The sequence below is a fragment of the Megalobrama amblycephala genome, linkage group LG3 (genome assembly GCF_018812025.1).
Source record: "Megalobrama amblycephala isolate DHTTF-2021 linkage group LG3, ASM1881202v1, whole genome shotgun sequence".
NCBI classification, from domain to species: Eukaryota; Metazoa; Chordata; class Actinopteri; order Cypriniformes; family Xenocyprididae; genus Megalobrama; species Megalobrama amblycephala.
The window spans coordinates 46,708,230-46,724,367 of record NC_063046.1 but is presented as its reverse complement, the minus strand read 5'-3'; the positions used below and the strand labels follow the sequence as shown (position 1 = coordinate 46,724,367).

General features: G+C 36.4%; 1 protein-coding gene across 1 annotated transcript in view; it reads left to right on the top strand.

The window, feature by feature from the left end:
- mllt3 (MLLT3 super elongation complex subunit) overlaps positions 1–15,584 on the top strand; it is a 61,851-nt gene extending 46,267 nt beyond the window's left edge. Inside the window, exons 8-13 of the mRNA XM_048185713.1 lie at positions 10,162–10,234; positions 10,434–10,572; positions 10,681–10,780; positions 11,969–12,037; positions 12,371–12,442; positions 14,182–15,584. Of these exons, the coding sequence (XP_048041670.1) occupies positions 10,162–10,234; positions 10,434–10,572; positions 10,681–10,780; positions 11,969–12,037; positions 12,371–12,442; positions 14,182–14,313 (585 nt within the window). The 3' untranslated portion in view covers positions 14,314–15,584. The remainder of the gene's footprint in view (positions 1–10,161; positions 10,235–10,433; positions 10,573–10,680; positions 10,781–11,968; positions 12,038–12,370; positions 12,443–14,181) is intronic.
- The last annotated feature ends 554 nt before the right edge of the window (positions 15,585–16,138 follow it).

Below are 16,138 nucleotides of genomic sequence, written 5' to 3'. Positions count from 1 at the left end.
TAGACACAATATATTTAATGTAAAAGACCAGCAGTAGCTTATAATGTTACTACAGTAAATGAATGTGTATTAATACAAAGAGTAAACCAGGTGAAGAAAGACGAAGGCGCCTCCTTGATTGTCTCGTTAAGATGACGCTGAAGTGCGTTCCTACACCCTTCATCCCTTCGAAGCTCTCACTCTGGAGGGTAAACCCTTTGAAGGATTAGGGCATAGGGATGAGCACTTCCGAATGGAATGCAGGGTTGTTTTGGGTTTGTGCATAGATAGCTACTTGTGCTCTTTTTCCTGTTGTGGCGGTTAGCAAACAGCGTTGCATTACCGTGCGCCCCCTTCTGGATTGGAGTGTGGATCACCTGTGACTGACTGCATGCACTGAACCCTGATGGTTCGGGACAAATACATGTACCGTTACACCCCTAATTCTGAGAGTTTTCATGTTTGAAATACATGTAAGGTGAAAAACATAAGCTTAAAAAAATTAGCTAACTGAAATAAATTAAAGCTAAATTGAAATGTTGAAAACTAACATTTCTTAACACAAGAAAAATTTAAGGACAGGTTAAAGGAAGTTAAGTGTCGCAGCCATTGGCCAAATCCAAATCGCAATGTTATGTAGCGGCAATACCGAAGCTACTCAGAGTAAAAGACTGGTGGGGGTGGCTGAAACCCAATCCTAAAATCTGTTTATATGACGTCCTCCGTAAGTGAAGAGCTTCACAAGCTTGAAGGGAATGGGATAATAGTCTTAAAGCAGAGCAGTTGCCAGTTTCAGAGCCACTGCTAGATTTATGGCACCATAGCTGAGGCGATGGTCGTAAAGCCACAGACCAGCTGTGTGGTGCTGCTATGACCACCTGCTTTGTGTGCTAAACTCATGAAGCTTGTGTGTCTTTCGTTTTTTTTGTTTTTTTGTTTATTGCCAAGTGTTCGAGTGTAAATACAGACTTATGAAGAATCATGAGTCGTTACGAGCATCTTGACATTTATTTAATTGGTTAAAAAGGAGTTTTTGAGTGATTATTTTGACGATCATAAATCTGGAAAATGTATGACGACAACTATATATCATGTGCCGAGTCTGACATGTGTCCGTTAACGGCACGTTGCTTAAGCAGCACATTTGGTCTTGTAGCAGCAAATTTAATAATTTAGTTGTGTGTGTTCGGAGCTTGACTGGTTTAGTGCATCGGTTTAGTTTGGTGGTCTGCATGTCACCGCAAACTGCAAACCGTGTCCATGTTGATGGAAGTTGCTTTTTCATTAGCTCTGAAAAAAAGTAATGTAGCATTTTACTGCATAGCCACAGCTCTGCCATTACTCAAGTTTGGGTGACAGCAAGGCTCTCTCTTTCTCTCCATGTTCTCGGGAGTCTGAACCTAAACACTTCAGATGATCTTCATACTTAAAGATCTACAAGCTTTTCCTCAATGAGCGATGACATCAGTTTTATTGTCTGAGGGGTGCGGGGCTTCTTCGTGGAGCTTTTACAAGCGTCTAGTTTGGGAAAAGGGGTGCGGCCCGTAGGATAAAGGCGGCTTGATTTACAGCGCAGGACCCTGACCATGCGTTTGATGTCAGCTAGGCTCCCAGACGGACAAACAGGCAGTAAAATGCAGACTGAAGAAAAAAGAAAGAAGGGAAAAAACAGTGAGAACGAAGGGAAAGGAACTTCAAAGAAACAACTTTGCTCTTCTACAGACTCGGCGAGGGGTAGAAGTTAAGTGTCTTTACCACCCTGATTGCAGGACTTTTGGCAGCCCCTATTGTCAACTTGCTTCACGGGAGATTTTTAGCACCTGCCCCCTGCCAGCAACTCTCACTAGCACCACTGTCACCCCCAGTCGAGTGAGTGAGCATAACAGTTTTAAAGCTTGCAGTTATATCCAACCTTCGATTCATTGCAGTGTTTTTGTAGGTTTAAGGCGCTGCAAGGATGCCCGTGGTGAATAGTTTTAGCTGAGTGCCGTGTGAAGAGATGGTGGATGTGGGTTTGAATTGATTATTTGGAAAGGGCGGGATGGAAATTAGAGATTGTAAATTACAGTGGATATTGCTCAGTAACTGTATTTGTGAATTAAGGCCATAGTGAACAGGTAAAACCATAGATAGTCCTCTTTTTCACTAAAGATGAGTGAGTGTAGTTTGTCTGTACAGAATTAACTGCCATGATGCTAAGGTGTTGTGAGTGGTTGCTTGGGAGTTATGGGTGTTTTTGCATCCCTAGATATGGCTCACATCTCCCATTGCACTGTCGGTAGGATTTTAAAAACACATTATTACAAACCATCATTCAAAAGTTTGCGGTCTGTAAGATTGTTTTTAAAGGTGCCCTTGATTCAAAAATTTAATTTACCTTGGCATAGTTAAATAACAAGAGTTCAGTACATGGAAAAGACATACAGAGTCTCAAACACCATTGTTTCCTCCTCCTTATATAAATCTCATTTGTTTAAACGACCTCCGAAGAACAGGCGAATCTCAACATAACACCGACTGTTACGTAACAGTCGGGGTGTACGCCCCAATATTTGCATATGCCAGCCCATGTTCCCAACATTATAAAAGGCATTAGACAAGGGCAGCCAGTATTAACGTCTGGAGCTGCACACAGCCGAATCATCAGACTAGGTAAGCAAGCAAGAACAACAGCGAAAAATGGCAGATGGAGCAATAATAACTGACATAATCCATGATAGCATGATATTTTTACTGATATTTGTAAATTGTCTTTCTAAAAGTTTCGTTAGCATGTTGCTAATGTACTGTTAAATGAGGTTAAAGTTACCATCGTTTCTTACTGTATTCACGGAGACAAGAGCCGTCGCTATTTTCATTTTTTAAACACTTGCAGTCTGTATAATGCATAAACACAACTTCATTCTTTATAAATCTCTCCAACAGTGTAGCATTAGCCGTTAGCCACAGAGAACAGCCTCAAATTCACTCAGAATAAAACTTTAACATCCAAATAAATACTTTACTCACATAATTCGAAGCATGCATACAGCATGCATGACGAACATCTTGTAAAGATCCATTTGATCCATTGATCCATTTAAATCAGTGCATTGTTAATGATGCCCCAAAATAGGCAATTAAAAAAATTAATGTAAAAAAATCTATGGGGTATTTTGAGCTGAAACTTCACAGACACATTCAGGAGACACCTTAGACTTATATTACATCTTGTGAAAGAACGTTCTTGGGCACCTTTAATATTGTTGAAAAAAGACTTTTATGCTCACCAAGGCTGCATTTATTTGATCAAAAATTCAGTATAAATTCAGTAAAAACAGTAATATTTTAAAATATGATTTCATTTTAAAATAACAGTTAATAGTTTAATATATTTTAAAATGTAAATTATTTCTGTGATGCAAAGCTGATTATCATGATGATATTGTTGTCAATGTTGTAAACAGTTGCACTGCTGTTGTGTAATACATTTTTTACGGATTCTTTGATGAGGTGGTCAAAAGACAACTTAAAAGGATAGTTCACCCAAAAATAAAAATTATCCTGTGATGTTCTCACCCACAAGCCATCCTAGGTGTTTATGACTATCTTCTTTCTGACGAACACATTAAAAAAATATCCTGTCTTTTTCAAGCTTGATTATGGTAGTGAATGGGGCACTGTATTTTGAAGCACAAGAAAGTGCATTCATCCATCATAAAAGTAATCCACACAGGGGTTAATAAAGGCCTTCTGAAGCGAAGCAATGGGTTTTGGTAAGAAAATATCCATATTTAAAACTTTATTATCTATAATCACAAGCTTCCGGCAAACGGCCGTATGCCTCAATTTACAGCGAAAGAGTAACCCGTGACCTGACGCATGATGTATTGACGAACGCAGAAGCTCAGAGGATAAAGCAAAACAAAACACCGGTCACGATTTAGAAGTCTAAAATTATCATTTTTAAAGAGAAATGTCTGAGGATTTCAATATAAGAGAAGAGGAGCTTGAGTTTGTTGCCCAACCCTATTTGTTTGAACCACAAGAGGCGTCTAAGTTTACGTTATTCCTACATCCTACGTTGCATCAGAGGTTACTCTTTTGGCGTAAATCGAAGCGTACGGCCATCTGCCGGAAGCTAGTTATTATAGTTTATAACATTTTAAATATGGATTTTTTTATTAACCCCCTGGAGCCGTATGGATTACTTTTATGATGGATGGATGGATGGATGGATGGATGCACTTTTTTGGGCTTCAAAATACAGACCCTATTCACTACCTCTATAAAGCTTGGAAGTATTTAATATAACTCCGGTTATGTTTATCTGAAAGAAGATAGTCATATACAGTACACCTAGGATGGCTTGAGGGCAAGTAAATCATGGGAAAAAATTTTTGGGTGAACTATTCCTTTAATATATACACACTCAAAGTCCATAAACCTTCTGAGATGACATGAGGGTTGACTGTTGTTCCTCTTCTCTGAGACCTTTCCACTTGTTTTGCCTCTATGCTTGTTGTATCTTTCTTGGCTCCAGTAAGTGTTGTGATTCCAACAAAACATCTGCACAGAAATACAAGCAGAAGCTTTAGAATAATGTTCAGAATTTAATGAAACTAGCTCAATAAAACAAAAGTAAAAATGCCACTTATACAATACACTCAGCATTTGTTGCACTAATGTTTGAAGTAGTGTTAACATACAATATAGACATTTAAATTTACCACGGATTAAACTAAGTAACCCTTTTCTCAAATAAAATTACTCAAGTAAAGCATGTTACCTTTGAAACAAATTCAAATGTGCAAAAGATGCCTGCTCCCGGGACACCAGACTGAAGTTGTAATATAAGACTGCAAATCCAGCCACAAAGTTGAGGTATGAATTCACAACCACCTGACCCTTGAAAAGTCAATATCCACTGGGTTCACCTAAAATAAATATAACCGATAATGTAACCTACAATAGAACAGTAAATGAATTAGCCGATGTGGAAAATACTCTTAACAATTGTACAGCTACATCTTGTAAAATGTTTAAATTACTGTAAAAACTACAGTAATTTGTTACAGTGCATTGATTCTGTTCTTTTCCGGTTAATTACTGTGAAGCTTCTTTGAATCAATCTGTATTTTATAATACACTCTATAATTAAACGTGACTTGACTAGTATAGTAAAGATTGCAAGGAAGAAGAGTCTCAACTAATTTGCATTCACCCAATCCATTTTGACTGAATAGACAACAGTAGCCAACGTTTCCCAGGAGTATTCTAAAACCTTTCTTAGCCATTAGCCATAATCACCGTGCTTGCCCTATTATAAATCCCATACTCACTTCTTCCATTCGCTGAGGAGTTGAATGGCTTCTGCTTGTACATTTTGTTCAAGACACCCGATTCAGTTTCACCAAGTGCTCATCAGAGAAGAATGTAAACAAATTAATTCAGATTAACTTTAATAGCTTCTTTAGATTTCCTCTTGGGCTGTTCTCCAAGAGGAATTAGGTTAATAGTTTCGCATTGAACTTCCTTGCTGGTTTTTTCCTGAGCGCTCCGAATGTTTCTCTACCTCGTGCAATTTCGGAAAGCTTGTAAAACGCATATCTAGATAGAGCACAAATTTGAAACTTAACGTGAGTACAGCGTAGAAAAACCGAGTGGACTTTAATGTAACTTTAAACCTCAAAACTTCAGCCAAGTGGAGAGTCAGGAAGGCAATTGTAACAGAGCGCCTCTCTTACTCTTTTATCCTCAGCCCCATTCGCCACAATAAGCCTGATTTGTATTATACCTCCATTTGGTCGGGAAGTCTTTGTGGATTGCAGTTAATCAGTCCAATTCGCTCCACTTGCAGCTCACATCTCTGTTGTACTGAATGTAATTTTAAAAAGAACATCATTACATTCATTTTGCTTTTGTTAGAACAGGCCGTTTTCAGAAGGTCCTCTCTATGGAAGAGTTTTCTTAGCAAGGACATTAAGTCTCTTTTGTTGATGCTACATGAATAATTTTTCTTGGGAAGCCACATGGATGTGCATTTCGATGGGTTCTCGTGATAGTGGCAGATGAACACCTTTAAATGCAGACATCAACAACAACTATGTTGAGAAGTATACATAACAGATTGTCTCATTAGCTGTTTCCATCCTAAGCTGCGAAAATGCACAAAATTGGAATATCACATAAAACATTTGCAAATAAAGCAGCATTTCCATACCCGTGTTCAAGAGAACAAAATTGTCACTTCTTGGGAAATTGGTGCAGAACATCGGTAATAAAAATGAAAGAAACTGTTGCTCTTTTTTCCTACATCATAAATGACTTGTGTCTCAGAGCGCACAGACAACACACAATAAATGCTGCCATGTTATCTTGCGTTCATATGCTGGTGTTTGTGAATACAATCATGTGAGATGCTTCTGGGAGAGAATTAAACCAAAACATTCTGATGACAGAATTTTGGCTCAGGCATTTCAAAATGATCAAATCAATATTTGAGATGCAATTGGTTAGTCCAGTTATCCAGTCACATCCACCGTTGAGGCAAAGTCCCACAAGTTTTTTGTTGCGCATCAAGGGATTTATTCAATAAATGTGTTTCCAATGTAGTTTATGCACATGTCATCTTAACAGATATAAAATTTATCCACCTCAATTGAGTGCATATGTTTTTAATGCACAATTATTAGAATTTATGCTCATCTCTGTGTTTCCATCCAGCATTTTTATGCAATATCCCAAAATGCACATAAAAATAGTTGGATGGAAACACAGAGATGAGAGAAGATGGGTCTCAAAATTATACAGTTACTGTTGAAAAGACTTTAAATATGCAGAAGATGCTAGAAAACCAAAGAATGTGAGGGACCTGGAGAACAGTGCTCAGGACAAACAAGGGACTCATGAACAACTGTCACAAAACCCAAAAACAGTTGCTGTTTATCCAGGTAACTACTTGCAATATTAAATGGGTAAGTTCACCCAAAAATAAAAAATTCTGTCATCATTTACTCCCCTTCAAGTTGTTCCAAACATTTTATATATTTCTTTGTTCTGTTGAAAACAAAGAAAGATATTTGGAAGAATGTTTCTAACCAAGCAGATCTCGTCCCTCCCATTGACTTCCATAGTAGGGAAAAACAATACTATGGCAGTCATTAAGGGGACGAGATCTGCTTGGGTATAAACATTCTTCCAAATATCTTCCTTTGTGTACAGCAAAGACATTTATACTTGAGGGGGAGTAAATGATGACAGAATGTTTTTTTTTGGGTGAACTATCCCTTTAAGATTCAAGGGTATGTAAACTTTTGAACTGGTTCATTTGTGTAAATTCGGTTATTATTTTGTCTTATGGACTATATGTGAAACAGCTTATTCAGGACTACATTATTTTGTTCTTTGCATTATTTTGATCTTGCTTATTCTGCAAGGAATATGTAAACTTATGAGCAGAACTGTACTTCCTGAAAATCCTGTTTTGCACTTAAATTTATAATTAGTTGCAAATTCAATTAAATGAAAAATGTCAATCTAAAATAATTACATTAATGCACCACATTTAGTATTAAATGGAGTTTAATGCAACATTAATTTTGTGATTAAAGAAACTACTTTTTACTATTAAAGGTGCCCTAGATTCAAAAATTGAATTTACGTCGGCATAATTAAATAACAAGAGTTCAGTACATGGAAATGACATACAGTGAGTCTCAACCTCCATTGTTTCCTCCTTCTTATATAAATCTCATTTGTTTAAAAGACCTCAGAAGAACAGGTGAATCTCAACATTACACCGACTGTTACGTAACAGTCGGGGTGTACGCCTCCAATATTTGCATATGCCAGCCCACGTTCAATGCATTACACAAGGGCAGCCAGTATTAACGTCTGGATCTGTGCACAGCTGAATCATCAGACTAGGTAAGCAAGCAAGGACAATAGTGAAAAATGGCAGATGGAGCAATAATAACTGACATGATCCATGATAACATGATATTTTTAGTGATATTTGTAAATTGTCTTTCTAAATGTTTCGTTAGCATGTTGCTAATGTACTGTTAAATGTGGTTAAAGTTACCATCGTTTATTACTGTATTCACGGAGACAAGAGCCATCGCTATTTTCATTTTTAAACACTTGCAGTCTGTATAATTCATAAACACATCTTCATTCTTTATAAATCTCTCCAACAGTGTAGCATTAGCCGTTAGCCTTGGAGCACTATCAAACTCATTCAGAATCAAATGTAAACATCCAAATAAATACCATACTTACGCGATTAGACATGCTGCATGACGAACACTTTGTAAAGATCCATTTTGAGGGTTATATTAGCTGTGTGAACTTTTTTTTATGTTGTTTAAGGCAAGCGCAAGCTCTTGGGGCGTGGAGCACGAGAATTAAAGGGCTACACACCATGAATCGGCTCATTTCTAATTATGCCCCAAAATAGGCAGTTAAAAAAATGAATTAAAAAAAATCTATGGGGTATTTTGAGCTGAAACTTCACAGACACATTCAGGAGACATCTTAGACTTATATTACATCTTTTTAAAAAAAAGTTCTAGGGCACCTTTAAAGTCAGGATGAAGCGGAAGTTGCGACAGTCTTTTCTTCCCTATTGTGATGTATATCTTCTGAAATAGGGGGAAAAATGTAGGGCAGGACTTGATTTCGTCCTTTGGGAATTGATTGGATCGTAGGAAGTTGAGCGTTGCTAATTAAATGGAGATAGATCTGAATGTCAGTTGTGGAGGATATTTAGTCCCACCCTCCGTCGAGACACGTCATGAAGAGAACAGATGTCGTTTGGAGGGGAGAGGGGAGGTTAATGTTCTTGATATAAAGATTACAAGGGCACATGAATTTAAAAAAATAATAATGATGTGCACAGATAAATCATTTTTAATAAGCACTGCAACATTCTTTAAAAATATTTTGCTCTATTTCTTGGTCACTTTATGTCTTTTAACAAGGATTACAGCACAAGATGTGATTTGAGACATTTGAATGGTATTTTCAGTAAACATGGCACATGTGTCTCTAAAAGCAAATAGGGGCCCTTTAAAAACACGTCTGCTCTTTTACCTCCATAGAATCCAATCAATCACAGTCCCATTGTTCTGAAAGGCTTCGGTCTGCAGTGAGATATTACTCCGCAAGTTCAAAGGTGCCTCATAAATTGTGAGATCCTCAACAATTAATCTACACATGCAACAGTTCAAAGAGACCTCCACTAAATCTAGTTTAACCTCAGCCTGATGGACTTACTACGTGTCTCATTCCCTTTCATAGCAAAGATTTTTATTACGTTTCAAGAAAGCTAAAATCTTTTTGTTATTCTTATATTATAATTTGACTGTTTTAGCAACATTATTTTGGATTGATAATGGCTTTTTCCTAAGTATTTAACTTTTATAAAGCTGTTCCTGCACTCAGAGTGAAGAGGCATGTGCGAGTAGGATGTTTTAGTGTGAATGTTGCCCCAAAGGGATCTGTGTGATCATAAATCAGCCTTCATTAGGTCAGGTGAAGGGGGAACCCACTGATTTACAGTGAGGAAGTGACACTAAACCCCATCAAAGCCTCTAGTGTGGAACAGAACATGGTGGAAATGGCCTCACTAGTACCTTCATTTGATTCTTTTTCAGAGTCAGTTTTACTGACAGTGTTAGTAGGTGTCATGCTGCATTTGAGTAACTAAAAGTAATGTTACCAACCTACCGTCTGTGACGGTAGTTCAGCTGTGTTCAAAAAAGTGTTTTTCTCAGGAACAAGCTGTCTTCTACAGTATGTCATATCATATGTAGCATCTGAAAGTCCATAATGATGTAGTTCATTTGGACATTGGAGTCCCTGTGTGGCGTTTCAGGTCTACTTCTTTTTATGATCAAATGTTTCCTTCCATCCATCCATCCATCCATCCATCCATCAATCCATCAAACCATCAAACCAATTTTGTGTCATGAGAAACAGTAATACTGTGCAAGGCTTAGTCTTTTTGATGTTGTTATTGTGATGTGATTCAAATAGGGACAGAGTCTGTATATTGTTGGCTATCAAAAAGCAGAAAGTCTTGTTTTGCTGATTTCCCACATAATCTCATGGTCAAACTTCTTGAGCACACAAAACCCAAAACGCTTTGATATTAGTATTAGTATTATAGTTATTGAGTTGGTACTTTTTCTTTCCTAGTCGGATCAGCCCAGCCCGGCCAGCTCCAGCTCCAGTTCCAGTTCCGGCTTTGGACGTGCACACAAGCGGCAAGGTAATCTTTCAAATATTTGCCAAATCCTGTTGATTGGTGAAAGTCTGGACCTTGTGAAACCTCTTTTCTTACCCACAGATTACATTTTACTAGCAATATATTAGTTTATTTTACTAATATTAATGAAATATGATCTTTTGACATTACACTAAAGAAAGAAAAGCTTCTATAGACATTTGCCTTCCTTATTCACCTGTAGTGCTGGGTCCTTTGCGGTCGGTGATCCCAGATTTGCACTCTGATGAAAACGAAGAGGATTCTGAAGAGGAGGATGATAATGACATGGACTCGGACTTAGAGCGACCGCTACACACGCAAATGACACATCGTCATCGCAGGTAAATATCTATGGATATCATGCATATCTGCATATCATGCTGTGGAGCTGACGTGAGGATGCTCAGAGGGGGATAATGAATGGTGAATATCTGTCACGTATTTCGCAGGGTGAGTTTAAGTGACGGCAGTGACAGTGAAAATAGCTCTGCCTCTTCACCAATGCCCCATAATGACCCCCCACCTCTACTGAAATCCACCAATAACCAGGTGAGCTGGAATCACTTTCTCTGGCATTCTATTCCTGTAGCTGTGATTTGACTTGTCCATATCAGCTCTTGTGCTTATCAAGAGTAATGAGGTAAAAATTATATGTGTAGGAAAAGGAAGTTAAGCTGTCAATAGACTATAGAACTGCTTGAGTGAGTGTATGTGTGCCGTATGTTGTTAAAACTGGAAATTCTTTCTATTTACATCTGTTATGTTATAATAAAAATATTTATAATATATATTTACACTACCTGCAAAAGTTTGGGATCAGAAAGTTAATTAATAAATTAATGCTTTTATTTAGCAAGGGTGCTTTAAATTGATTAAAAGTGACAGTAAAGTCATTTATAATGAATTCTATTTAAAATAAATGCTGTTCATTTGAACTTTCTATTCAACAAAGTATGTATAACGTTTATTTAAGCAAGGATTAGAATTTGTAAAAAAAAAAAAAAAAAAAAAGATATATTAAAAGTGACTTTTACATTGTTACAAAAAAATCTATTTCAAATAAATGCTGTTCTTTTGTACTTTCTATTCAAAGAATCCTGAAAAAGATGCGGTTTCCACAACTGTTTTTAATGTTGATAATAATAATAATAAATGTTTCTTGAGCAGCAAATCAATCAGCATATTAGAATGATTTCTGAAGGATCATGTGAAGACTGGAGTAATTATGGTGAAAATGTAGTTTTGGCATCACAGAAATAGATTATACACTACCAGTCTCTAAACCTTGCCCCTATATACATGCACTCTTCCCCTTAATTGATCCTCTCCTCCAATCCTGATGCATATAGTTTAGGAGGCACTGACAAAGAACGTGAAATAAACCAAAGGCAGTACAGAAAATATCTATACTGCCACAGGTACATCAATTTTTGGTCAAGATCTTATATTGACAATGCAAGAGGTGAGCACTCTGTAAAGTCTACACCAGCACATCCCAAAGATTTCTGATGAGGTTAAGGGCTGGACTCAGAGGTGCCAATTCATGTGTGAAAATGATTCTTCATGGTCTCTGAACCACTCTTTCACAATTTTAACCCTGATGAATCTTGACATTGTCATCCTGGAATATGGCTATGATGCATCTTCCAACATGGTTGTTTAAGAAATGAAAATCGACCCCAAACTTTTGAATGGTAATGTATATATTATAATATTAAATTTGAATCAATTTTTCAGATACTCGAAGTGAAGAGTCCTATGAAACAAGCAAAGATGGACAAAAATAAAAACATTGACTGTGACAAGGTAAGCTGTCGTTTTTTTAATGCATTTGTGCTACATTTCATTAAAAAAGTCATATAGCATGTATTTGGCCCATCATTGTAATATTAATACACTTTTTTTTTTATAGAAGTTTAATTGTAAGCACATTTTTGTGTGCTGCTGTGTGCCAAACAATTTTGATACTGTTTTAGTTCGCCACTTGATGTCCAAAAAGCAATAACAATTGAAAGCCACTGCAGTTCAGGACACCACAACACATGCCAAATTTTAGATATGTCATATTTAGTAAAAGCATGATTGATCAAACTGAATTTTCTCTCTTTTTATTGATTAATCTAACATCTCATTCCATAGGCGTACTTGGATGAGCTGGTTGAGCTTCACAGAAGACTAATGGCACTAAGGGAAAGGCACATATTACAGCAGGTAATAAATGAGGAGCATGTACTGTCAGAAGTCAGCCTTCCTAAATCACTCACTCCTGCACAGAGCGTTGCACCTGAAACACAGTGCTATATTCCTTTAGCATGGAATGACCTTTATGAGGGAACATGAGAAGGGACACTTAAAAATTCCCTCTCAGTGTTCAAGGATCACTGAGATCTTTACCTGAAAGTTTAGAAACCTGTAAAGTTTAAAGTTATTACCCACAGCATTAACATGTCAATGAATATCTGGCTGTAATAAATCATACTGGTAACAGTAGGTTTTCTCTTCCTTCAAGTGCTTGCCAAGTAAACTCTTTGCGGCCCATAATTCCTGTTCTTTGAGGCCTATTTGCTTTGACACAATGGAGAGTAATACTCCTCTCTTTCCAAGGATTTGCTGTGCCCTTCTGTTGCAAAGCCTGTGGTGGTTTAAGTCTGGAAGACGTCCCAAATGAGGTCCAAACGGTGCAAACGTACATCTTAATCAAGCTAATCCTGCAGAGTTTTGTGAAATAATCATCCTCCTCCGCAATAAGATATGGCATTGATTAAGTTCCATGATTATCCCTTAACGAAAACTGGAAAATTCGTTGATGTCATTATGTCATTGGCAAGCTTTATTCTTTGTTATCCTGCCACAATTAATTGTTCATTCTGGGGCATCTATGGGGGAAAGTGTGTGTATGCATATATTTGTGTGTTGTATATATATATATATATATATATATATATATATATATATATATATATATATATATATATATATATATATATATAAATAAATAAATAAATGTGTGTATATATTTCTATTAAAATATATAAATGTATTTTAAATTTTATGTATTTTATACATTATATTTTTTGTAAAAAAATATTTTACTCGTATATTAAAATATATGTATTTTAAATACATACTTGTGTATATTTTTTTAATATTTTACACATTTATTAAAAAAAATTATACATTTGTTTTACATTTTATAAATGATTTTTTTTTAAAAATATTTTTTATACATGTATATAAAATTTAAAATACATTTATATATTTTAATAGAAATATATACACACACACACACATATATATATCTATATTTATTTATATATATATATATATGTGTATATGTGTATATGTGTATATATGTATAGCAGCACATCTACGTTTTTTTTGTCCAGGCTATGGGCGTATGAACAGCTGACTTCTATCTTCAATGTCATAATAGGCCTCTAGGTCTCACTGTGCTTCTGGCCCGCGTTCAGGAGAAATGGAAGAAATTCCTTCCATATGCGGCTTTTGCTTTGTAGTGTGAAACAGATCAGGTTTGGGTCACATTAGGGCCCAGTTTAATCCATGTGGCCACTCTGCTGCCCCCCCCTTTCTTTGTAATCACCAATTCAATCCCCCTTCTGAACCAGCGAGGACTGGAACCAATAACAGGCTGCTTTGGTAAAGCATCTTCTTCATTACAGTCAGGCATATTACGCAAAGGGAGGCTCCTCGATGTCAATGGAGCTTTGTATAAGATTCAAAGACCAAATAACGGGCACGGCCTCGTATTATTGAGAAATGCAGCTTCTGAATGACTAATTTTGGTGCTAATTCTGCAAAGCAACAACATTAAACTAGATTTTTGTGTTTTCTGAAGAAAATGTGATTGGTGTTTGCTTGTATCAAACTAAATATGAGCATTAGTGATGCTTAGCCCTCTGGTAATCTGTTTTTCTCTCTTTTTCTTGCAGATTGTAAACCTCATTGAAGAAACAGGACACTTTCACATCACAAACACAACCTTTGACTTTGACCTCTGCTCTCTGGACAAAACCACAGTTCGGAAGCTGCAAAGCTACCTGGAGACTTCCGGATCGTCTTGAAGACTTGTGCAGCTGGCTGCCACGAGGAGGAAAATCACACCTCCCTTTTTGTCCTACTTTTGTTTTTCCCTCCTAAATAGGAACTTGTAAGGCAATGGAAAGGATCCGCTTTCATTTCAGAGCTCGTCTCTCGAAACGCCTCAGAAATTAACAACATTATTACATGAGTCTGGAGATTCTTACAGTCTTCACCCAAAAAGCCTTGATAATCTGACATTGCCAAAAAAAAAAAAAAAAAAAAAAAAATGTTCTTGCTCCAAAACGAAATACATTTGTGTATATTGTTACTTGCGTATGAATGTTTGATAGGTTCTTTGTGACGAATGCATGTTTCAACACTGCCTTACCACATTGTCTATTTATTGAGTATGAGTTTCAAGTGTGTGTGTGTGTAAGTGCAAATGATATTAAACTTGTGCAAGCACTTGGGAACATCATCATCTCATTGGCAATGAAACATTTCTTAACATGAAAAAGAATTTTGTTCACTGTTTTTATGGATTATAAGCATTGTTTTTCATGCTGTACATCATGTAAAACTAACGGTTTCAGATTATGCTGGAAGGAGAAGACTTTGTTTTGTTTTTTTTATTCAATGAATTCCACATTGTCTGCAAATTATTGCTGAACAGTAAAATGTTGCCCTGGTAAATAGTTAATAATATTATAATGGTTTCCAATGTTTCATTTGAAAGAAGGCAGGATCCAGTGACCTCTATCCAAAATGTTTCTTAATGTTGTTTCAGGAGGAAAATGTATTGTTGAATCTTCTAATGTTATTTATTGTTTTTGGGGAGCACAGTTCCCAAGGCTGTTCATTGGTTGTCCCAGTGCTTTGTTAAACTGAGGAAATCAAGAAGTAATCAAAGTTTACTTTTCAGTTCCATTGTATGACTTCTTTTCTTTAGTTTCAAATTAGATTGTTTGATAGAGCCAGCCATAAATCTAGATATTTTGGGAGACGTGTTGGGGGTTGAGAGGGTTCAGACTGAATAATTGGCACTGTGTGAAGTGTATGAATTTATAAGAGGAATTTTTTTTTTTTTTATTTGATTGTTTTTGCTGAATGAAAATCATGCCTTGTACACTTTATTGTTTCTCAGATTCATTTTCTCAGCCCAAAGAGCTTTTAGCTTAGTTATCATTATATAATGTTTATATGTGTATATAAACTTTATATGTGATAAAAAAGTGATTATCTTTCCTTTCTTGGATGGCACTGACCTGCTTCCAGATGAAAGTTCCTGATCATAATATAAATTTAAAACAGAGCTGTTGTGGATGTGCAGTTACTGACCAGTGAACATTTTATCAGTAATGTTAAAATGAAAAGTTTTTTTTTTAAGCTGGTGAATATATATACAATCATCTGAATTTACTTGAAATATTAGTCCAGTTGTTCGCAAACTCCAACCAACAATCGCCCACATAAAGATGGTCTCAGACATGACCTTGCTTGCAAAATTCTATAACATTTATTTGAAACATTGTAATTAATACAGTACTACAACTTCTCAACTTCAATGGGCTTCTCTCTGTATCTTGTTCGGCTTCATACTGTTAATCTATAAAAAATAAAAAAAAACAAGGGTCTTTTTTGGCATTAAAATGAAATGGAAGAACAGTGAGTTTCTCCCCACTTATTTTGATGTGTGTATCCAGACCCAGAGATCCTGGTTCGTCCATCAGGGAAAACCAAAGAGGGCAGTGAGACATTTGACTGTCCACGAACACATCTACCACCACAATCCCACACGTCCTTCATATCATTTGCACCACTTCTGGGTCAGATTGAGTTGGCCAGGTAAATATTCTGCTTGGATGG